The sequence below is a fragment of the Balaenoptera acutorostrata genome, chromosome X (genome assembly GCF_949987535.1).
Source record: "Balaenoptera acutorostrata chromosome X, mBalAcu1.1, whole genome shotgun sequence".
Classification (NCBI taxonomy): domain Eukaryota; kingdom Metazoa; phylum Chordata; class Mammalia; order Artiodactyla; family Balaenopteridae; genus Balaenoptera; species Balaenoptera acutorostrata.
The window spans coordinates 21,414,490-21,437,607 of NC_080085.1; the positions used below are offsets into that span (position 1 = coordinate 21,414,490).

The 23,118-nt window shown below is 40.5% G+C and overlaps 1 protein-coding gene across 1 annotated transcript in view; it reads left to right on the forward strand.

Annotated features, from left to right (window-relative positions):
* Window positions 1–23,118, forward strand: part of POLA1 (DNA polymerase alpha 1, catalytic subunit) — a 295,898-nt gene that overhangs the window by 51,519 nt on the left and 221,261 nt on the right. The window contains exons 25-26 of the mRNA XM_007181502.2: window positions 5,425–5,574; window positions 5,986–6,108. Coding sequence (XP_007181564.2) covers window positions 5,425–5,574; window positions 5,986–6,108 — 273 coding nt within the window. The remainder of the gene's footprint in view (window positions 1–5,424; window positions 5,575–5,985; window positions 6,109–23,118) is intronic.

Below are 23,118 nucleotides of genomic sequence, written 5' to 3' on the forward strand. Positions count from 1 at the left end.
TTATTGCTGAATATTCCATTGTAGGGATATATCTTACATTTTGTTTATTTTAAAATCAGGTTGTCAATTTATGCAAAAATGCCTGCTGGGATTTTGATGGGATTGTATCAGATCTGTGGGTCAGTTTGGGGAATGTTGCCATCTTAACAATGTGAAGTCTTCCAGTCCGTGAAAATCGAGTCTTTCCATTTATTTAGGTCTTTAATGTCTTTCAAAGATGTTTTCTAGTTTTCAATGTACAAGTCTTGCATTTCTTTTATTAAATTAATTCCTAAATATTTCATTATTTTTGGTGCTATTGTAAATGGAATTGTTTTCTTAACTTCATTTTTGGATTGTTCATTGCAAGTGTATAGAAATATGACTGATTTTTTGTATATTGATCTCGTATCCTGCAACTTTGCTGAATTCATTTACTAGTTGTAATAGTTTGTGATTTCTTAGGATTTTCTATATATAGGATCATGTTGTCTGTGAATAGAGATAGTTTTATTTCTTTCTTTTCAATCTGGATGCCTTATATTTCCTTTTCTTGCTTAACTGCCCTGGCTAGAACCTCCAGTACAGTTGAATAGAAGTGGCAAGAGCAGACACCCTTGTCTTGTTCCTGACATTACGGGAAAGCATCTAGTCTTTCACCAGTAAATATGATGTTAACTGTGGGTTTTCCATAGCTGGCCTTTATCAGTATGAGGCCATATCAGTATATCATCAGTATCAGTAGTTTGTTGAGTTTTTTTTTTTTATCATGAAAGAGTTTTGGATTTTGTCAGCTACTGTTTCTGCGTCTGTTGACTATACGGTTTTTGTTCTTTATTCTTTTAATATGATGTGTTATATTGATTGTAGAGCCAACCTGTGTCTCTGAGATAAATCCCACTTGGCTTTGGTGTATAATGCTTTTTATATATCGCTGGATTTGATGTGCTAGTATTTTGTTGAAGAGTTTCTTTCTGTATTCATAAGGGCTATTGGTGTGTAGCTGTCTTTTAAATTAATTTATTTTTTATTTTGGCTGTGTTGGGTCTTCATTGCTGTGTGCGGGCTTTCTCTAGTTGCAGTGAGCGGGGGCTACTCTTTGTTGTGGTGCACGGGCTTCTCATTGCAGTGGCTTCTCTTGTGGCAGAGCACGGGCTCTAGGCGCGCGAGCTTCAGTAGTTGTGGCCTGCGGGCTCTAGAGCGGGGAGGCTCAATAGTTGTGGCACACAGGCTTAGTTGCTCCATGGCATGTGGGATGTTCCCGGACCAGGGCTCGAACCTGTGTCTCCTGCATTGGCGGGCGGATTCTTAACCACTGCACCACCAGGGAAGTCCTGTAGTTGTCTTTTCTTGTTACGTTTTTGTCTGGTTTTGGTCTTAGGGTAATATTAGCCTCGTAGAATGAGTTGGGAAGTATTCCCTCCTTTTCTGTTTTTTTGGGAGAGTTCGTGAGGGATTCACTTTAATTCTTCTTTAACTTTTGCTGGTGAAATTATCTGGTGTTAGACTTTACTTTTTTTGATTTCTAATTCAGTCTCTTGTTACAGGTTTATTCAGATTTTCTATTTCTCCTTTGGTCACTTTTGGTAGTTTCTTTCTAGGAGTTTGTCCATTTTGTGTAGGTTATCTAATTTGTTGGCATAAAATTGTAAATAGTATTCCTTTTTAATCACTGTTATTTCTTTAAGGTCAGTAGTGATGGTCCCCCCTTTTATTCCTGATTTTAGTAATTTGAGTCATCTTTTTTCTTTGTCAGTATAGCTAAACGTTTATCAATTTTGTAGATTTTTTTTAATTAAAAAAAATCTTTTTTTATTTTTTGGCTGCGCCGGCATGTGGGATCTTAGTTCCCGACCAGGGATCAAACCTGCGTCCCCTGCAGTGGAAGCGTGGGGTCTTAACCACTGGACTGCCAGGGAATTCCCATAAATTGTGTGGTTTTTTTTTTTTAAGGTCAATTCCCTGGGTTCTAACCAAATTGTATTGTTCTTTTTTGTCGCGGCATGTGGGATCTTATTTCCCTGACCAGGAATTGAACCCATGCCCCTGCACTGGAAGTGTGGATTCTTAACACCTGGATTGCCAGAGAAGTCCACTGTTGATCTTTTCAAAGAAGCAACTTTGATTTCCTTGATTTTTCTCTATTGCTTTTCTGTTCTCTATTTCATTTATTTCTGTGCTAATTTTTATTACTTCTTTCTGGTTTCTTTGGTTTGGTTTGCCCTTCTTTTTCTAGTTTCTTATGGTGGAAGGTTAGGTTATTGATTTGAGGTCTTCTCTTTTAATTTAGATATTTACAACTGCGAATTTCCCTATAAGCAGTGCTTTAGCTTCATCCTGTGAGTTGTGATATGTCACACTTGCCTTTTTATAGTCAATCCCCTCTTCCATCAGTCAGTCATTGATCTGACTTCTATTACCATAGCTTAATTTTGCCTGTTTGAGAACTTCATATTAATGGAGTAATATAGTATGTACTCTTTTTTTTTAATTAATTTATTTTATTTTATTTATTTTTGACTGCGTTGGGTCTTTGTTGCTGCGAGCAAGTTTTTCTCTAGTTGTGGAAAGCTGGGGCTACTCTTCGTTGTGGTGTGTGGGCTTCTCATTGCGGTGGCTTCTCTTGTTGCGGAGCATGGGCTCTAGGTGCCTGGGCTGCAGTAGTTGTGGCACACAGGCTCAGTAGTTGTGGCTCACGGGCTTTAGAGCGCAGGCTCAGTAGTTGTGGCGCACGGGCTTAGTTGCTCCGCGGCATGTGGGATCTTCCCGGACCAGGGCTAGAACCCGTGTCTGCACTGGCAGGCGGATTCTTAACCACTGCGCCAGCAGGGAAGCCCTGTACTGTTTTGTATCTGGCTTTTTTTGTTCAATGTAATGTTTTTGAGATTCATCCATGTTATTGCATTATTAGTAGTTCTTTCATTTTTACTGTTAAGAAGTATTTCACCCTTATCTGTTCCCCTGAGATGAGCATATGGATTGTTTTCAGTTTGGGGCTGTTATTAATAAAACTGCTGTGAACATTCTTGTACAGATCTTTTTGTGGATGTGTGCTTTCATTTTAGGGGGGGTAAATACCTAGGGAGTGAATTTGCTGGGTTGCATGGGCAGTGTATGTTTAATTTGATAAGAAACTGTCAAATTGTTTTCCTAAGTGGTTATACCGTTTTGCACTCTTACCAGCCATGTATGTGAATTGTTCCCCTTCTACTCCAAACACTTGCTATTATCAGGCTTTTAAATTTTGGCTATGAAAGCATTTCTTAATGAGTCTACTCATTAAACATCCTCTTCAAAAGGATCTTTTTGAATTATCTCACATGGATTTTAACTAGTGATCATTCATTCAACAGTTTTATGTAGGGCTTAATAACTTAATGTGTGGTTCTTCGTATATAAAGCTTATACAATTGATTGTCAGTAGGGAATTTGGTTAGATTTGGTTCTCCAGCAGTAAAAGATGTAAATTAACCTATTGTCTCTGTATGTTTTTCTCTGCTTCTTTGTACACGGGGCAGAAGATGTCTGTTTGCCCTCTAGCTCCTGAATTTACATGTCTTTTGGTTCCAGCCACACGCTTGGGGGCTGTTTTTCAGTCCCAATTCCATATTCCCAGAAGGGGGAATCTTAGAGGCTTGCCTGAGTTGGTGAACACACTCACCCGTCAGCCATGACCACAGGAGTGTGTTCACCCCGTACAAATACGGCTGCTGAGGATGGGCTCCTCTGTGGGACTAGAGGATAATTGTACAGAGTAGGTATTGAGTAGACATCCCCACAAGGTAGTGACTACATTTGGTTAATAATATTCTGTGGGCTTTGTTCTGCTACTGTGTCAGTATTAGGATGATTGTCATTATCCAGCGCCAACTCCCCCCCCCGCAACCCTGCCCCCGCCACCAGTTTGTTTATTTGAGCTTTCCAGTTTGGATTTTGGATGTGAAAACATTTCAGAGTCAGAAGGGACCTTAGAGGTCATCTAAAAAATACTATACATGTGGCAGTTTATGGGTTCTGTATCATTTTCCTGTGCAGTGCCTCATTTGGTCTTGAGAACAGCTAGTGCTGGTGGAGCCAGGCCTGGATTGTAAATTTCCTGACTCCAGATCCTTTCCATTTACTTTTTATTGCACCTCCATAGTTGCTGTAAATAAATTGGAATGTGTACCAAGAGCTCTTTAATAGGTTTGCTGTCATCATCTGCTCTATTGGAAAACAATAATAGGTCCCTGTTACTATTGTGAGATCGTTCATTTGAAGTTATTGATCTTTATAAAATCAGATGCTTTGTAAAGACTGGGTTATCAAATGGCATTGACTTGACATACTTTAAGCCAAGAGGTTTATTTTTAATTTTGAACCTTCAAGGGCAAATGTGCCTGGCTTTTCTTGGCAGCCTGTTAATAGAATTAATGGAGCCTTGAGAAAAATGGTCTAATGCTTTCCCTGCATTTTCCTGCTGTAAATTTTAATATAAGAAGACTGCTGGTTGCTTTCTTAAAATGTTGCTATTTTACTGATTGCAAAGCAATTTGTAGACAAAAGGTACCACATAAATACTAAGGAATATACATGTATTAATTTTTAGAAATGTCATGGCCTATTAAAATATGGGCTCCAAATTCCTAAAAGAAACCTGCTGATTTAGTATTTATATTTTTATCTTTCAGTCTAAAACATTTACAATAATTGCTACGATTCCCCATAGTTTAAAAAATTTTTATAGCATTTTGTTTGCTAGTACACAGGACTTAACAGTAGTTTAGCTGCTTTTTTCTCTTTTTTAAAATTTTAGAGATCTCTCTTAGTGTTTTTATTTTTATTTATTTATTCATAAGTTTACTTATTTCATTTTTGGCTGCATTGGGGCTTCGTTGCTGCGCGCGGGTTCTTCTCTGGTTGCAGCAAGTGGGGGCTTCTCTTGCTGTGGAGCACAGGCTCTAGGCTCGCAGGCTTCAGTAGTTGTGGCACACGGGCTTACTTGCTTTGCCCGTGCGCATGTGGGATCTTCCCGGACCAGGGCTCGAACCTGTGTCCCCTGCATTGGCAGGCGGATTCTTAATCACTGTGCCACCAGGGAAGCCCAGTGTTTTTATTTTAAAAACAATTTCCCCAAACATATTGCTCCCCAGTCTTGTTGAAGGGGGGAAAGGAGCATGTGTAAAAATTCATCTCTTTAAATGATACCTACATTTTTCAATAACTAAATGGGGGAGGTACTGGGAATGATGGGCTGAGAGAATTGGAGGAGAAGAGGGCAGTGTTGAGTTGTTCTGCAGCCCTCTCAGCTCTTTCTTCTACCACCCACACTTTGTTGACCTTTACTTAGACAAGAAAGTAGCTTTTCAAGATGTGATCACGGGGTAAGCTCCCACAATGTATGATTTTGGGAATTCATTTCATGAAATTTTGATTTGTCTGAAATTTTCATCGTGTGTTCATCAGGATGGAGAACAAGAACAGATCCCTGAGCTGCCAGATCCAAGCTTGGAAATGGGCATTTTGCCCAGAGAGATCCGGAAACTGGTAGAGCGGAGAAGACAAGTCAAACAGCTAATGAAACAGCAAGATTTAAATCCAGACCTTGCTCTTCAGGTATCTCTTTCCACTCAGCAACCTCTGAGTGATAGTCTCACCTTTGAAAATTTGATTATCTAGGAGTGATTTAAACTTGATGCTGTGGGCAAATGCATGTGCTTATTTTAAGTTGGTGGGTAGGAAACCATTCAAAAACACTATGCCTCAAAATACAAGGCACGTCTATCTGCAGAACTGTATCTGAGCAAGATCCTTCTGACTTCTGGGAGCTTTGGAGTCTGTGTTTACTTGATTCTAGGAGGTCAGGGAATCATGGATCTGGGAGGATGGGTTGATTATGTTAAGAGTTCTTTTTTCCAGGGTTATTGCGGGTTTCCCCTTCTCATTGGTGAGCTAGAAAGCATCTAATGTAATGCTGAAGCATCTGCAAATACTTTTGTTTGTCTTTTGTCCTTGTGTGGCCTGCAGTATGACATTCGACAGAAGGCTTTGAAGCTCACAGCAAACAGTATGTACGGCTGCCTGGGATTTTCCTACAGCAGATTTTATGCCAAACCACTGGCTGCTTTGGTGACCTACAAAGGAAGGGAGGTAAATGGCGTAACAGTCCCATATCTAAAAATGAGAGTATTTTAAACTATACATGTTATGGGGTAGGAGAGCCAAAAAGTTTGTTACCTAGTTATACAGCTTCAAGTATCCCTTTCTTAGGACAAATTTGAGACAGATATGCTTTTTAAGTAAGGATTCATTCTTTCGTCCATTTTGTGTGTGTGTGTGTGTATTTATTTATTGAGCACCTGCTATGTGCCATGGATTGTTCTAGGTACTGGGGATAGAGTGTTGAGCAAGACCTAAAAAGTCCCTGCATCATGAGGCTCACATTCTACCTAGGGCAGGGGGTGTAGAGGGGCTTGGGGTGGGGAGAGCGTCGTTCGGGAAAACAGAGTCTAAATAAGTGAATAAACAAATACAAAAAATAAGAGACTATGATAGAAATAATGCTGTGCAGATAAGTAAACAGGGTGGAGGGCTAGACAGTGTTAAGATGACTGGCTAGTTTAGCTTGGTCAGGGAAGGCTTCTTTAGGAGCTAACATGAATGAGAACTAAGCGACATAAGGGAGCTAGTTTTTTTTTGCGGATATATTAGGTTGGAGTGTGAGGGAAAAGAAGAAAGAAAGGAGGATGCCTCCATTTTTGTCTTCTAGCTGGTTAGCTAGTAGAACCATTTATTAAGAAGGAGAAATCTGAGGGAGAAAGATTAAGAGTTTTATCTTGGATGTGTTACCTTTGAGGCTTGTAATAGATCTGTAGGCATGTTAAGTAGGCAGCTGGATGTATCAGTTCAAGTCCCCAGTGTCAGGAATATATCGGGACTGGAGTTATAGATTGAGAGTAATTGGTTTTAGAAACATGGGCCAGATACCAAACAGATTTGACGTACTGTCCCTTTGTAAACACTAAAAGCTTCATTTGCTTTAGCACCACGTGCATGGGTTTTCCTTAGTTTGTAAAAGAACAGTTATGTTAAATATTATATTCCATTTAACTGCAGTAAAATACTGATTTCTGTCAGTGGATTTAAGACTACTCGGTCTTAAGGAGGTAGTGGTTATGGGCAGAATGCTCATGCTGGGGGCCTGGACTCAGAGTACTCTTAGAGTAGAGGTCGGCACGCTACAGCCCATGGGCCCAATCCAGCCCGCCACCTATTTTTATAAATTTTTATTGGCACACAGTCATACTCATTCGTTGAAGTATCATCTATAGCTGCTTTTGCAAGTACAGCGGCAAAGTTGAGTAGTCAAGGTGGAGACTTGCATGACCTGCAAAGCCTAGAATATTTACTATGTGGCCCTTTTCAGAAAAAAAAAATGCTAACCCCTGCTTAGAGTCTAGATCAGGACTGTCTAATAGCACTCTGAGATGATGAAAACATCAATACCCAGTGCAATAGCCGCAAGCCCCAAGTGGCTAGTGAGCACTTGATAGCTGGCTGACGAAGTGGATTTTGAGTTTTATTTAATGATAATTAAAATAAATTTAACCTCAGATATCCACATGTGGCTAGTGGCTGCTGTATTGGACAGTGCAGATCTAGCTGGCATGAAACGAACAGGATATTGAGAGGTGCTCTTCTGTTGGGAGCCCGCTTTCACGCCGCTGAGGGCACAGTGAGGAAGGGCAAGGCATGTATTGGACACCAGCATTATGCGAGAAGCTTTCAGATGCGTTATTTCCTTAAGACCCCATAAGAATCAATTGATAGAGGCAAGAGTGTTCCAATTTTGCAGATGAGGAAGCTAATAAACTCAGAGGTGGAGTGTAACAAGTGACTTTTTTGGATGGGAATCCAGCTCTTCCTGACTGTAAGGCTTTTGCTACATGGGGGTTGTCTGCTCCATCTCAGGATGGCTCTCCTGTTGCTTTATATTCTGCTTCTTATTCCTAGAAGAACATTTTTTTCGATACTCATCTCAAGACATAGGCCTTTTTTACTTGAGAAGATACAGGTGTTTTAGGGGCTCATTGAAGTGAGGAAAGGATGTTTTCAGTTTCTTTGGCTAAGTTTACTTTAAAATTATTTAAATTTTATTTCTCTGTATGTATCCAGTGGCTTCTGATAGAATACCATCTTATTTTTGTATTAGGAAGTGCACTCACTATGCCCCAACTGGGTGATAATACATGGGTTGACTATTGAGATTGGATCAAGGTTACTCTTAAGTTTCTCATGAGAGGCAGTAGTTGACAATTTACTCCCTTGGAGAGTGCCTCTTGCTGTTGGGAAATCCCTGTTGTTACATTTTCTGCATTGGCTCAGAAATCCACAAGCTTAAAAGGGCACTGTTGATAATGATAAGCCCCAAATTTGTCCAATAATCTCCCCCACTCCCCTAATCCATTGTACTTTAAGGGCAATATTTTTGTTTAGCTCGATTTTTAATGGGGAATTTAAACTCAATTTTTATTTTTCTCTTATTTAAAATATAACAACAAATCTTTATAAACTATTTAAAAAAAAACCCTACTCTTCCCACTAAAAAACAAAGAACTTCAGACAGATCTAGAAATAATCATATGTGATTTAAGTTCTTGGCTTCTGCTTCCCTTTGTCTCTTTCCCCTTTGCTCCTTCCCACAAATAAAAAATACAACAACGGTGGGAAACGGGCCTTTAAAGTAATACGAAGTTAATGAGAAATAATAATTACACAGTTGCTTCCTGGAAATCTTATTCTAGAAGAGGATTCAAAGCCACGTACAGAAATTATTTCCTATAATAAAAATGATTGTAACGTATTGATGATAATTATTAGCACTGGCGGATGGAAGTATTTTATGTGATAATCTGTCTTTGGGTTTACTGTTTTTTTCCGTACGCACTATTAGGTCTTTGTGAATTCAAGCATCTCTTGATTATTAAAGAGGTAGGAGGAGCGAAGTGTAAAATGAGAGTCAGTTTGCTGAGATTTTGGAATATCTTTGTAACTTATCAAACTTATCTTTTTTGTACTAAGATAGAGTAGACCAAGTAATATAGTAACCTGAAAATCCTAGAAGTTGATTGCTTTTAAAGTCCTTGTAGGATAAATTAGATTAAGGTTCAATTGGAAATTAATGAGAAGGAAACCTGGTAGCATGTCGTCTGAAAAAGATTATAAAATTTTGCATTTGAATATAGATTAATATACAGTCTGGGGAGGCCTTAAGCCCCCCCCCCACCCTTTTTATTTTTAAGTCTGTGTGTGCTCAGTTTGTTGGAATCATGCAGGTTTGGCTCTGGTGACCTAATAATTTCTGTAATCAAATGTATTATGGCTGCTAGAGTACTCAGAGTAATTACTAATTGTACTTTTAAAAACAGGTTTATAATAAAAATGCTAATAGTTGTGTCAAATGGACATCAATATTGTCTTTTCCCAGGTGTGATCTTTCACACTTAAACTCTTCTATGATTTTTAATTGCTCGGTGGTAGAGGAATTAGTTAATGGTTAAGGAATTGTATGAGGGACCTCATGGTGTGCAAGTTATTTAAAAATAATGAACTCGATGTTTCCAGAGAAGTAATATGGAAACCTAGTTGACAGATACTCGAAAGTGAATCTATATAAATACCATCTGTATTTGTGTTTATTCTCAATGTATGTGTAGGGAGACATAAAAAAGATACTGGACAAGTTGGTAGCAGTAAGTGGACATATATTTTAAATCACAGGGAAAACAGACTAGGTAGTCAAGTGACTGGTGTGGTAATTGAACTGATTGTTCACTAGATGGCGATAGACACCCTGAGATCATTAATCAATTAAGGGTTTTATTCTGTGAACAATAGTGAAAGCCATTTAGTGACACAGATCTGTCCAAATTTTTGACTTTTATTAATTTTGAAATTGTTAAAGAAAGGACCAAAGGATTGTAATAGTCTAGTGTATTTAGTGTTTAAATAGTGACTGTCTTTGAATAAAAAGTTTTATTGATAAGAACAATCATTTTATGTATCATAGCAAGCTAATTCTTCTATCAAAGAGCTAAATTCACACTTCTGGCCATGGGGCTACAATCCATGACTCCCTTGGTCACAGTATCAGGCTAATCTAAAGAGAATTGAAATGATTTTGATGTGTAATTTTGCCTCTTTGAATTTGTTGGGGGTGTTTTGAGGGATTTAAAACTTACTCTACACTTACAAGCATACTCATTGCATAATCCTTAGTGTAATGGTAATATTTGTCTTTATGGAATAATTACTACTTACTGACATTGGTATTGTCTTATTTCTGCACTCTGTTATTTCTGTGCCCTTGAGAAAATGATTTTTGGTCTGGATTTCTGATTGCATTTTAAAGTGAATGCATGCTCTAATGTTTGGGTGTAGAGCCCATGCGTTTTCATTTTCTCACCCAGTAGGCTAAAGTGAGTCTTTGCCAGCCTGCTTGCCAACCAGTTGTAGACTGCCTGGCTTTCAATTGTGTTTGGAGCTGAAATTTGTTCATTTAGAAAATGTGTCCAAATCATTGCATGAAAACATTGCAGTCAAGCCCAGGGCAAGCCTTCCTGGGAGTCTCTTGGCCATGTGCTAGCACCTGTCAGGAGCCCTTCAGAATGGCCCTGGGATGGAGGACTGTAGCATTTGTTGATGTCAGCGGCAAAAGAGAATGAGTGAATATACAGAATCTTTATAATTGAGTGCTAAAGGAGACTTTCAACTTTATCTGGAAATAAGCAAAAATTTCACTTTTCCAGTCTTTTTTCTTAAAAAAGCCTAGTTTTAAAAAATGAAATGCAATAAAGTATTGTAGAGACAACTAAAGACCCTTTCCTCCCCACCCTCTCTCATTTTTTTCTTTTCTTCTTCCAAGGTAACTGCTCCCTCCGGGTTGGTTTTGTCCTTTTTGCCCAGGGTTTTTTGCTTTTACAACAAATACGTGTACCTATACATGTGGTGCCTTAAAAGTTTTTACCATTTATGTGTCATGCTATACATATTTTTTGCAGTTTGCCAAAAAAAAAAAGTAGGGGAAAATCCCTACTCTATATACCAGTTTTTAAGTATGTCCATGTTGATACATTTTTAGACTTGATTTATTCATGTTACCTATTGTGTAATATTTCAGTGAATAAGTATAGCACAGGATATTTTTTATTCTCCCATTGTCCATGTTTTTAGCTTTCCTCATTTTCACTTCTTTTACTTTTTTGCTATTGCGAATGGTGCTGTAGTAGACAGTGCCACATGTGCGAGAGTTTCTCTAGTGTATTACTAGGAGTGGAGTTTGCACATCTGCAAGCGGTATATGACATGTTATTGGTAGGAGCAGTCATTTAATTTATTATAGCAAGTTAATTCTTTCAAAAAGCTAAATTCATATTTATGGCCATAGGACTACAATACATGACTCCCTCAGTCGCAGAATCAGAGGTTAATTTAAAAACAGTTGGGAATAATTTTGATATACAATTTTACCTTTTTGAATTTGTTGTTTATTTTTCTACTGAGGGATTTTTAGACTTCTTAGATACTTTGTAAACATGCCTGTTGCATCATCCTTAGTGTTCCACACCTTTGTCAGCACTTGTTATTATCAGAATTAAAAATTTTTGCCAGTCTCATGAGTGTGAAGTGGTATCTCATTGTGATTTTAATTTGCATTTCCCCAAGTATTAGTTAAGGTGAGCATCCTTTCATGTGTTTTAACTCTTCAGTTTTCTTTTTTTCAGTGTGATTTGCCTGTGCGCATATAGGTCCTATTTCGCTGGGTTGTATGTCTCTTAGTATTTCTTCTTAGGTATTCAAAGGCTAGTTCTTTTTTGGTCATTTTTGTTGCAGATATCTTTTAGTCTGTGACTTATCTTTTAACTTTATTTGTGGTCTTTCCTTGTGCAGAAGTTTTTAAATTTATTGTCAAATATTTGGTTTTTTCCCCCTTGTACACTGTGTTGTTGTTTTCCTTAAGAAACCTTTCCCTCCTTCAGTGACATAGACATTCTTTCTTATTTTCTTCCAAAAGTTGCAAGCTTTGGCTTTTCTTATTCAGGTCTTAAATCCTTCTGGGAATTATTTTTAGGGATCGTATAAGTTAGGGATCTAACTGTATTTGTCTTTTTGCTTCCTGTGGAGTTGTTGAACCTATTCTTCTATTCCAGGGGTCGAGAACCTAGAACTCCCCGGCTAACTCCTGTCCACTGCTTGTTTTGTGTAAATAAAATTTTATTGGGACACAGCCACACCCACTTGTTTATGGCTGCAGTTGTGTTCTGTTACAATGGCAGAATTGATTAGTGCCCAGAGAGCCTGAATGACCTGCAAAGCCTAAAATATGTACTTTCTGGCCCTTTACAGAAAAAATTGGTGGACCTCTGGTCTAAAAGAGAGTCACATATAATAGAAAAGTCACTCTCATTTCTAACAGCATCAGTCCTAGTGGGTGAAAGTAGAGGAAAGTACACTCAAAGTAGTAAGAAGGAAGGAAAGCAATCTTTTGGACATCTAAAAAACCATAGATTTTCAAGTTTTATCTGTTTATATTGTCATATGAGAACTTCTCATAGAAGCAGAGCGAATGTCTGTGACTCCTCAAGTTGTATGTGACATTTTATGTGTCTGTGCATGTGTGTGCTTTTTTGGGGGGAAAGGTGCATAGCATTTAAGAGATTCTCAAAGGGCACCATGATGCAAAAATGCTAAAGAACTGGTGATTCTTACATTTCTTCATTTCTGCCCTCATAGGTTGAGGGGACACTTTAGTCTTAAAAACGTATGCTTTTGTTACCTAAAACATGGCAGTATGAAGAATTTTCTTGCCAGACCAGACTCATGGAAACTGTGTGGGTGGTAGGAGGGAAGAGTTCTAATTCTGTCTCCAGGATTTAATAGCCACCATTAAGACTACTTTTAACTTCAGCTGACCTACTAACATTTTGATTTTTTTTTAATATTAGAAGATAATTTCTCTTAAGGCTGAATGTGAAGGTTTAATATATTTTGGCAGAATATATTTTACGTTAAAAAAAGCAATATCCTTTTTCAGTGATTACAGATTACTTACCACTTCGAAGTTGTTTATATTATAATATTCTAAGCCAGAGAAACTTTAAATTCCCTTTTTATTGTTGTATTTCAGGGATGTTTGGGTTCTAAATTCTTGGCAGTTCTTCATACTATTCAACTTTATTAATTCATATCTACTAATTCAGAATTGGTGGTAATTCAGATGGAATGAGTTGAAATTCTTCATAGTACAAATTAATAGCAAATTTAGAGCCGAGGTTCTTTTTATATATATTTTTTGTTTTCCGTCAAGTAAGTGGCATCTTAACTTCAGATTATTTATATGGGTGAACTTTTACTAATTAACATCTATATTTGCTTGTCCCTTTGTCTGTATCCTTTCTGAAACTGGTGAAAGTAATGTTGGTAAATATAAAGCTAAGAAGAGGAAACAGCTTGGAAATACCCCATGGAAGGCCAGTTCAAATTGTGATAACTTAGACATTAAATAATTTGAGAGAAATGCAATGACAAAAAAATTTCAAGTATATAGAATAATCTATGCTGTATGAACGCAGTATTGTGCTCTATAAACAAGTGGGTTACATTTAGGCCTGGTTTGAATTTATGTACTTGAACACACATAATATTTCTTTCAAAATGGCTAAAACTTTAGACTTTCAAAAAGAAATTCAGAAGAACCTTATCCCTCTCTCTTAATGTTTGGAACCTATCCCCTCCAAGATGCCTGGACATCTGCCTTTGTGTGCTCTTTGGGTTTTGAACGTTGCAATGTATAGGTTTAGGAGCAAACAGGCGGTCGATGTTAGAGGTAGCTGGGAAGAGGGAGACAGGGTCAAGTCCTGCCTGTGAACCGGGCTGGGTCTGTGAGCAAGTCTTTGTCAGAAAGAAGCGCCTCGCACCTGTCCTCACATGTTGTACTCCCTGGGTGTCAGCGGCGGTGACAGGTGGTCCTGGGGCTGTGTGGGCTGGCCTCCCTTGTCTTCAGAGTGCCAGGGTTTATTTCATTAAAGAAGGTGGAATTTCCTTATTCTCAGTCTAAATTAGGGTCTTTTAAAAACCCACATGTTGGTAGTTTTACACCTAGATTTCGTAGTGGGTCTGTAAAAACTAGTATGAATACTTAAAATTTTTCTCTTAATTGACCAAAAAAAGGAAAGAAAAGAAAAGCCTGCAGCCTCAAATTGTTTCTATATTCTCCAGTCTCTACTTGCGTTTGGTTTGTCGGCGATCACTATGTCTGTATTTTGATGTCCACCCCACCCCCGCCCAGCACCTAGCCCTGTGCCCCACAGAGTGCGTGCTAGTTTGCTGTGACTCTGGGATCACGCTGGTCTAGTAGTTTCTGCAGTTATAGATGAGTGGGTGTGGAGGAGATGCATTTTGTGATATAGGATCTTGATATTTAAGCCTTATTTGAGTTTATAAGAATGGCCTGGATACTCAGAACAAGAAAAAGGCTACTTTATACGTTTTTACTGGGCCACTCTCATTTGAGAAGGCAGGGATGGTATTTTTGCCTCGACATTTTACCCATTTAATTACTGAACCCACTGGGAGTGTGACTGAGGATGAGGAGATAAATACTATCGGGCTAACTTTGTGTCGGCGCCGCTGATCTCTGCTCAGATTGAGTTTCATTACTCTGATTCGAATCACAGAAACTGAGGCCTGGAAACCTCTTCCTTTCTTCCCCACCCCTCGCCACAGTGAGTGATTTTCTGTTAACCCAAACTCATTCCTCTTTCTACATATGTGAACATTTTCTATAAACCTGTTTTGGTGTATGTTTCTTTTTCACGAGCCGCGTGTTATTTGCCAGGTGTTCTACAGCTCCTTGCTTTGGCAGTGAACCAAGATGACAGAGCAGTAATGATTTCGAAAGCGTCATTCCCTCCTTGTTAAGACACAAAAAGAAAAGTGTGAAGTTATTAACCACTATTCACCAGTGGCACAGAAACTGGCGTAAGGTTTAATTGTCTGGATCCACAGTCAGTCTGCCTAGGTAATTTCCTGGATAATGCTACTCTTAAGGAAAGGGGAAAATATCCTATAACTTTATTTTTTTCCTCCCATGTCCACCCCCCCTTCACAAATTGCGGATACAGATGGATTGTAGAGAAAGGATCACTGCAAACCAAAAATATTGATCTTTTCTCCAGATTTTCCTTTCCTCATCCGCCCAGGTAGTAGATTTATGGGTGATGTGGTTGCACTCAGCAACCTTGCAGATTTCCCCATCCCCCAAATGGATCAGCCGCCCCAGCGTTTGAATCTGACGATGTACAAGATGTCACCGCGCCATCTCCTGGCTTCAGCCATGCCGGGGACACTCCGTGTTAATTGGAAGAACCTGCTTTCGGCAGCCCGCGCCGTCTGGTGGCTTGTGTGTGCTCTTCCCAGCAGTACAGTCAGGCCCTTCAGAGACACATCCATCTCAAATTTAAAAACAAAACAAGCTGGTTGGGTTTATTATGGCTCAGGACTGGTTAACTGAGGACAGACTAATAGAATTAGTGCCTTCTGTTTGCGTTTCATCATTTCGGTAGGCAGCATGAGCCTGTGTCAATTTGCCATATCATAAATACGGTGTGAAATTACAGTGAGCCGAGTTTGGTAAGTTGTGAGAGTTTTGGAAGGCGGGGAGAAGGATGGCTTTATGTATGTGTGTATGTGCTAAGAAGCTGTTTGATTTTAAGCCAGAGATTCCTGAGCCCTGTAGTCATTGCTTTAGAGATTTTGTACATACTTTGAAATTTAGTGCCAGTGTCGGGTTGTACAGCTGTCCTTGTTTCCTTTTTATTATTAATTTTGGTGAGTGAATTGGCTGTTGTCACTTTTAAACTTGAATGTATTAGAGTCTCAGAATTTAAATTTTTTCTTTGAGGGTTTCCTCTTTTAAAAAGCGAAATGAAATAGAATGTAACTGAAGCCAATCTCTACTTGCATTTTTAAAAGAACAACAGAGCATGAGGGATTTCCAGAAATGACTTGTGTGTGGTGTTTGGGATTACTAATTGTTCTTTTCAGGTTTGGGTTTTGTTTTCTATTACCTATTTTTATTGCCTTTGTTGTTTTACATTTAAGAAAAGATTTGTTCTTTTGAGGCTAGTGATGAGAGTTTTTGCCTTAGGGCTCAGAGTTGAGTGGGGATGGGAGTGGAGCAAAGATATTAGGTTTCTGTCATAATTTGGAGTGTCAGACATTTGGCTATATTTGTTTCAGGGGCTTTTCGCCCCTGCTGACTTAGCCACAGACTATATTTTCAGCCCTGTGCAGGAGGGTGGTGTGTCTTCCACAGGCAGGGAAGAGGAGGGTTGAGGAGGGGGCACTTGGGGAAAGGAATAAGCTCATGGGCTATTAATACTGTGCATTGTTCTTAAGGCCACGTGTAATACTTCCGTGCACTGGCCAACAGGGTAGGGTGTATGTTCTATTCAAGTTGGACTGCATGGCATGATGCGATGGACAGCTGATCATTGAATCACACGAAAGATCCAGATATTTCTTCTTTAATGATGTCCTGACAGGGCAGAAAAAAGTAACTTGTTTTCAGAAGATTGGCTTAGAGCAGGTCAATATATTTAATTCAATTACTGATTCTTACCTCATAGCCAGAAATTCTTCCAGTAATATTTGCTGAGTCTGTCCCACGGAGGGAAATGGAGACAGATGACATTGCTTGTGACCTGTAGGCTTGAGATGAAAGCCTTAGGTAATGATTCCAGTAAAACTAGAGCTAGAGCTCAGGAGGCCAAACTCATGATTCCTTAGTAGTAAGCAAGACAAAGGATCTGCGGTAGGTGCAAACACCACGCGGAAAAGCCTGAATATGTGCTGGAGGAAGCCTGGACCGGGAACACGGGCGCCACGCTCACTTACTGCGTGTTTGCTTTGTTTGGCTTTGAGCAAGTCCGTCCCTGTGAGCCTCTGTGTTTTCATGTGCCAGAGAGTGCTAGTTGACGATGGCTACTGCCGTGTCCCCCAGTCACAAAGCACCTTAACCTAGGAAAGCCCGGGCACCATGGTTTCTTGTCACAATGCAGAGGAAGGCGCCAAACCCCTACCAGGTGTTGGGCCTGGTGCTGGTGTGTTGGGGATACGGTGATAAATTTAAATGTTCAACGACCTTGTCCTCATGGGGTTTTCATTCTGGTTGGGGAGAGCCATTAAGCAAATTGTCCAATGAATAATCATGCCGACCCGGGAGAAAGTAAGTGCTAAGAAAAGGAATGGGAGTTTCTGAGTGCTGATAACAAAGGCCCTTTGAAGAATCAAAGCTCCCAGACTGAAGAATCAGAGGTTTCCTGAGCATGTGACACTTGAGCTGAGATCAGGAAAGTGTGTGCTGGATGCTGGAGTTAACAAGCTAAAGGGTCACAGGGATCAGCATTCCAGGGTGAGGGATGCCTTGTGCAGAGGTCCTGTGGTGGGTGGAAGCATTGCGTGGTCAAGGAACTGAGGGAAGGCTGCTGTAGCCTGGACGTAGAGAGGAAGCGGGGAGTGATGGGAGGCGAGGCTGGAGAGGAGGACAGGGTCACACCATGCGGGACTTGCCGGCCATGTTGAGCAGGGGGTGGACATTAGCAGGTCCTTCGTGGGGTGGAGGGATTGGCTCCCATTTGCATTTTGAGACGATCGCTCTGGCTGAGTGAATTGGAAGGGTCAGCGTGGATGAGGGAAACTAGTTAGTAGGCTCTTATTAAGGTATTCCAGGCAAGCGATGGTGGTAGCTTGGCTGGCGTGATGGCAGCTGGGAGAGGGAGAAGGTGCAGATATGAGAGAGATGTGAGAGAAGAAAAACCAGTAAAACCTGGTGGCAGCTTGGATATTGGGCTTAGGATGGGGAAAATATCCAGGACAACTTCAGGATAACTCCTGGCCTTCTGAGTTGTGCAGGCGGATGGATGGCAAGCCTTTCACTGAGGTGAGGAGTGTTGGAAGATGCCTGGGTTTGGGGCCAGGGGAGGGAAGGATGAGTAGTCTGATATTGGACATGTTAATTTTGAGGTGGCACGATACGATATAAATTTGGGCGTCATTGGTGAATTGACGTAAATTAAAACATGGAGATGGATGGGATTACTTTGGGAGAGGAGAGAGTAGAAAGAGAAGTGGGTGTAGGACGCTGTCTTACGGATCCCCAGTGTGGAATGGCTTGGAGGAGGCCACCACAGAAGGAGACAAGCAGGAACACAAGGTGTTGTGGGAGCCGGGGAAGAGTGTCTTGGGGAGGTGGTGGGTGACTGTCAGCAAGAGACACAGGTGATAGCTTTGAAAATTTTTGGGACACGGAGGTGATCATTGACTTCAGCTGGTGCTGTATGAGTACAGTGGTGGCGGGGACCAGAATTGCTGTGGGTAGATATTTTAATTCTCGCCAGTTCATAGATGAGTGATGTGAGACCCAGAGAAGTAGCTTGTGAAATGCCTCAACTAAGGGGCAGCCCTGGAATCCAGGCCTACGCCTGGGGGTCTCACGCTCCCCGCTCTCCCCACCCTGCCTGCCGCCTCCAGCCACCCCCCGCCCCTCTCCCCGCCCCCCAGCTTCCCAGGTACGCGCAGCCTGGCTGGTTATATAACCTCTCTGAGCCTCAGCTTCCTCATTTTTAGTCACGGTAATTACCCAGCGAGGTTGTTGGGAGAATGAACTGAGATGGTGTGTGTTAATGCTTCGATTCAGCGTTTGATACATAATAAGCGCTCAGTAAACGTGACCTGAAAACCTAACACCTTGGCAGCGGTGCCGTCTACATTTTCCTCTCACTCGAATGCCTAAACGTCTACTCTTACAAGACCAATTTGTCGGCTGTTTGCCAAATTATTTTCTATTTTGTGTTTTTACTTTGTTGTTTCTTCTGCTTTTTGTGCCTTTGTCCACCCACATCACTAATTTCTGCTGTCTCTTTCAGTCTTTCTGAAAACTCACTTCCCCTGAGTGATTTAACCTGACCTTCCTCACTCTTTAACTTAATGACCTCAGCTGATCCTTACATTTACTCTTAAGAGTTTGATGTTCATGAGTTTAAGTTTTTTCGTTCATTTTTACTAAGTAGATTCAGGAGCCTGGAGTGTTTTTTCATGTCCCTCAGTAACATCTAGTAGTGGACCCAAAGTGGCAAACACCAGCCATTTTTATAATATTTAAGAAATAGTTGTCTTTCCTATCACTTCTTAGCCCAGTCCTAAGATGCAGTTAGTTGTAAGTCCTGCCAACCTTACCTTAAGTATACCCAGATTCATCCGTTTCTCTCCATTGGCACTGCCACCCTCTCTCCTAGTTCAGACCGCACCGTCTCTGGCCAGGATCACCGTAGCAGCCTCCCATTGGTGTCTCCCTTCCACTCTTGCCTTTGATCAGTTCTCCACACAGCAGGTGATCTGTATTTTTAACGTGTGATTGCATCACGTCCTTTCCGGTGGCTTCCATCTCAGTTCACCATGGCCTCCCAGGTCCTCCGTGGGTCACTTCACCTCTCCGGTCACCTTCCCTGCTACTGACCCCCTGCCCTCCCCACCTCAGCTTTGCTGCAGCCCCCCGGGGCTACGTTTTCTTTGAGTTGCGCACACATGTTCACTTCTGTCCCTCTGCAGAGCCCTCATGCTCTGGGCGCCACTGCCTGGAATGCTTCTCTCCAGCTTGGTGCAAGTTTGTGTTTTCCTCTCTCCTCCGGTCTTGGCTTATATGGCACCTTCTTGGTCCTCTGCCTGAATCGGTCCATTCACCCCACTTCCTTCTCTCATTTTTAAATTAAAAAAAATCTTTTTCTTTTTTCCCATTAATTTTTATGGAGTAAAATAACATATTCGTGTAGCCATCTCCCAGAACTAATACATGTTAAGATTTTCTTATAATTGCTTCAGCTTTTCTTTAAATAAAAGAAAAGCGTTACAGATAGTCAGGATCCTCTGCTTGCCCCCCTTCCCTCGTCTCCTCTTTACCTCTCCACAGGCAGCTGCTTTTGTGAAGCTGATATGTAGCTTTCCATTTGGTATACTTTTCTTACCTTTGAAATGTACCCACTTAACTTAGGTAAATGACGTATCATATTTGAGCTTGCAACTTGCTTTTTTCTCTCAACGTTTATACTTTTGAAGTATATCCATGTTGATACATATAGATCTAATCATTCATTTGAACTGCTCTGTAGTATTCCATCATATGAATATTCTGCAATTTATTTTTCCATTTCCCTAGTGATGGTCATTTAGGTTGTTGTCGGTATTTCACTATTATGGAAAGTAGACATTCGTGTACTTGTCTCTTTGTACATGTGTGCGAGTTTCTCTGTCGTGTTCTTTTCTTGCTCAGCACCCTATTTCGTTCCCATTTTGCTACTCATCATTTTGTACTAACTGGACAAACATCTGTTTGCATGCTCACATTCATCTTCCTTATTAGACTATGAGCCCCATTTAAGGTAGGGAGTTTGTTTTACTCACCCCTATACACACAGCACCTCATATGGACCTTGGCATGTAGTAAATACTTGGTTGGTATTTGTTGTATTAATTCAGCTACTTGCTTTCCATTTGTCTTTTTCTTTTTGTTTTTTTTTTAAATTTTATTTGTTTTGGTTGCGCCAGGTCTTAGCTGTGGCAGGCGGGCTCCTTAGTTGCGGCTCGCCAGCTCCTTTAGTTGCAGCCGGTGGACTCCTTAGTTGCGGCTCATGGGCTCCTCAGTTGCGGCATGCATGTGGGATCTAGTTCCCTGACCAGGGATCGAACCCGTGTCCCCTGCATTGGGGGGGTAGATTCTTAACCACTGCGCCACCAGGAAAGTCCCTCCATCTATCTTGTATGCTTCATCTCTAGTTTTTGATCATCGGTTTTAGACTTTTGAAGAAAGGTGAAGACTGATGAACTGCCAAATCCCATGGGTAATGAGTGCAGGTGATTAGGTAAATCTGGTGTGGAAGGGAGCTGAGGAGAAACAAAGCTTTAAATCACTTGCTTTGAAGTAAACCTATTTTCATCTCAAAATGTGGAGGTGAACAGTGACTTGGAGCCACATGGACTCGTTTTGGTTATTAAAGGAGCTGGGTTGATCAGCTGAGGTCTCCTTCCATATCTGTAGCATTATTTATTATTACAGAATTTTGCAGAGGTAAGGGGATTTTGTATTTATATTCTAAAATCATTTTATTTGAAAATTAGAAAATAAAGAACTACTATCCACCTGTTGATATTTATTTTTGGAATAAGACTTTTGGTATGCATAGGAGACAGGGGCCATAGATAAAGAGACGCAAGAGGAAATCGGACTGTTGACCTTCAGATTTTTTTTTTAAGTCTCATTTTTATTAGGGTCCACAAATCAGTGCATGTGTTCTCTGCTTTGTTTTTCGAAACTATTAAGTGTTCCCTTACCATCACAGACTTTAGATTTAACTATTTGATACTCACATACCGAATTCACACGTAGAGAAGGAAGACCAATTCATGGGATCAAACAGATTTATCTGTACCCCTCTGCTATTCTTTTTTTTTAACATCTTTATTAGAATATAATTGCTTTACAATGGTGTGTTAATTTCTGCTTTCTAACAAAGTGAATCAGCTATACATATACATATATCCCCATATCTCTTCCCTCTTGCATCTCCCTCCCACCCTCCCTATCCCACCCCTCTAGGTGGTCACAAAGCACTGAGCTGATCTCCCTGTGCTATGTGGCTGCTTCCCACTAGCTATCTGTTTTACATTTGGTAGTGTATATATGTCCATGCCACTCCCTCACTTCGTCCCAGCTTACCCTTCCCCCTCCCCGTGTCCTCAAGTCCATTCTCTACATCTGTGTCTTTATTCCTGTCCTGCCACAAGGTTCTTCAGAACCATTATTTTTTTTTAGATTCCATATATATCTGTTAGCATACAGTATTTGTTTTTCTCTTTCTGACTTCCTTCACTCTGTATGACAGACTCTAGGTCCATCCACCTCACTACAAATAACTCAATTTCATTTCTTTTTATGGCTGAGTAATATTCCATTGTATATATGTGTCACATCTTCTTTATCCATTCATCTGTTGATGGACACTTAGGTTGCTTCCATGTCCTGGCTGTTGTAAATAGAGCTGCAGTGAACATTGTGGTACATGACTCTTTTTGAATTACGGTTTTCTCAGGGTATATACCCAGTAGTGGGATTGCTGGGTCGTATGGGAGTTCTATTTTTAGTTTTAAAGAACCTCCATACTGTTCTCCATAGTGGCTGTATCAATTTACATTCCCACCAACAGTGCAAGAGGGTTCCCTTTTCTCCACACCCTCTCCAGCATTTATTGTTTGTAGATTTTTTGATGATGGCCATTCTGACCTGTGTGACGTGATGCCTCATTGTAGTTTTGATTTGCATTTCTCTAATGATTAGTGATGTTGAGTATCCTTTCATGTGTTTGTTGGCAATCTGTATTTCTTCTTCGGAGAAATATCTATTTAGGTCGTCTGCCCATTTTTGGATTGGGTTTTTTTTTTTATATTGAGCTGCATGAGCTGCTTGTAAATTTTGGAGATCAGTCCTTTGTCAGCTGCTTCATTTGCACATATTTTCGCCCATTCTGAGGGTTGTCTTTTTTATGGTTTCCTTTGCTGTGCAAAGACTTTTAAGTTTCACTAGGTACCATTTGTTTATTTTTGTTTTTATTTCCCTGTCTCTAGGAGGTGGGTCAAAAAGGATCTTGCTGTGATGTATGTCATAGAGTGTTCTGCCTATGTTTTCCTCTAAGAGTTTTATAGTGTCTGGCCTTACATTTAGGTCTTTAATCCATTCTGAGTTTATTTTTGTGTATGGTGTTAGGGAGTGTTCTAATTTCATTCTTTTTTTAAAAGTTTTATTTATTTATTTATTTATTTATGGCTGTGTTGGGTCTTAGTTCCTGTGAGAGGGCTTTCTCCAGTTGCGGCAAGCGGGGGCCACTCTTCATCGCGGTGCACGGGCCTCTCACTGTCGCGGCCTCTCTTGTTGCGGAGCACAGGCTCCAGACGCGCAGGCTCAGTAATTGTGGCTAACGGGCCTAGTTGCTCCGTGGCATGTAGGATCTTCCCAGACCAGGGCTCGAACCCGTGTCCCCTGCATTGGCAGGC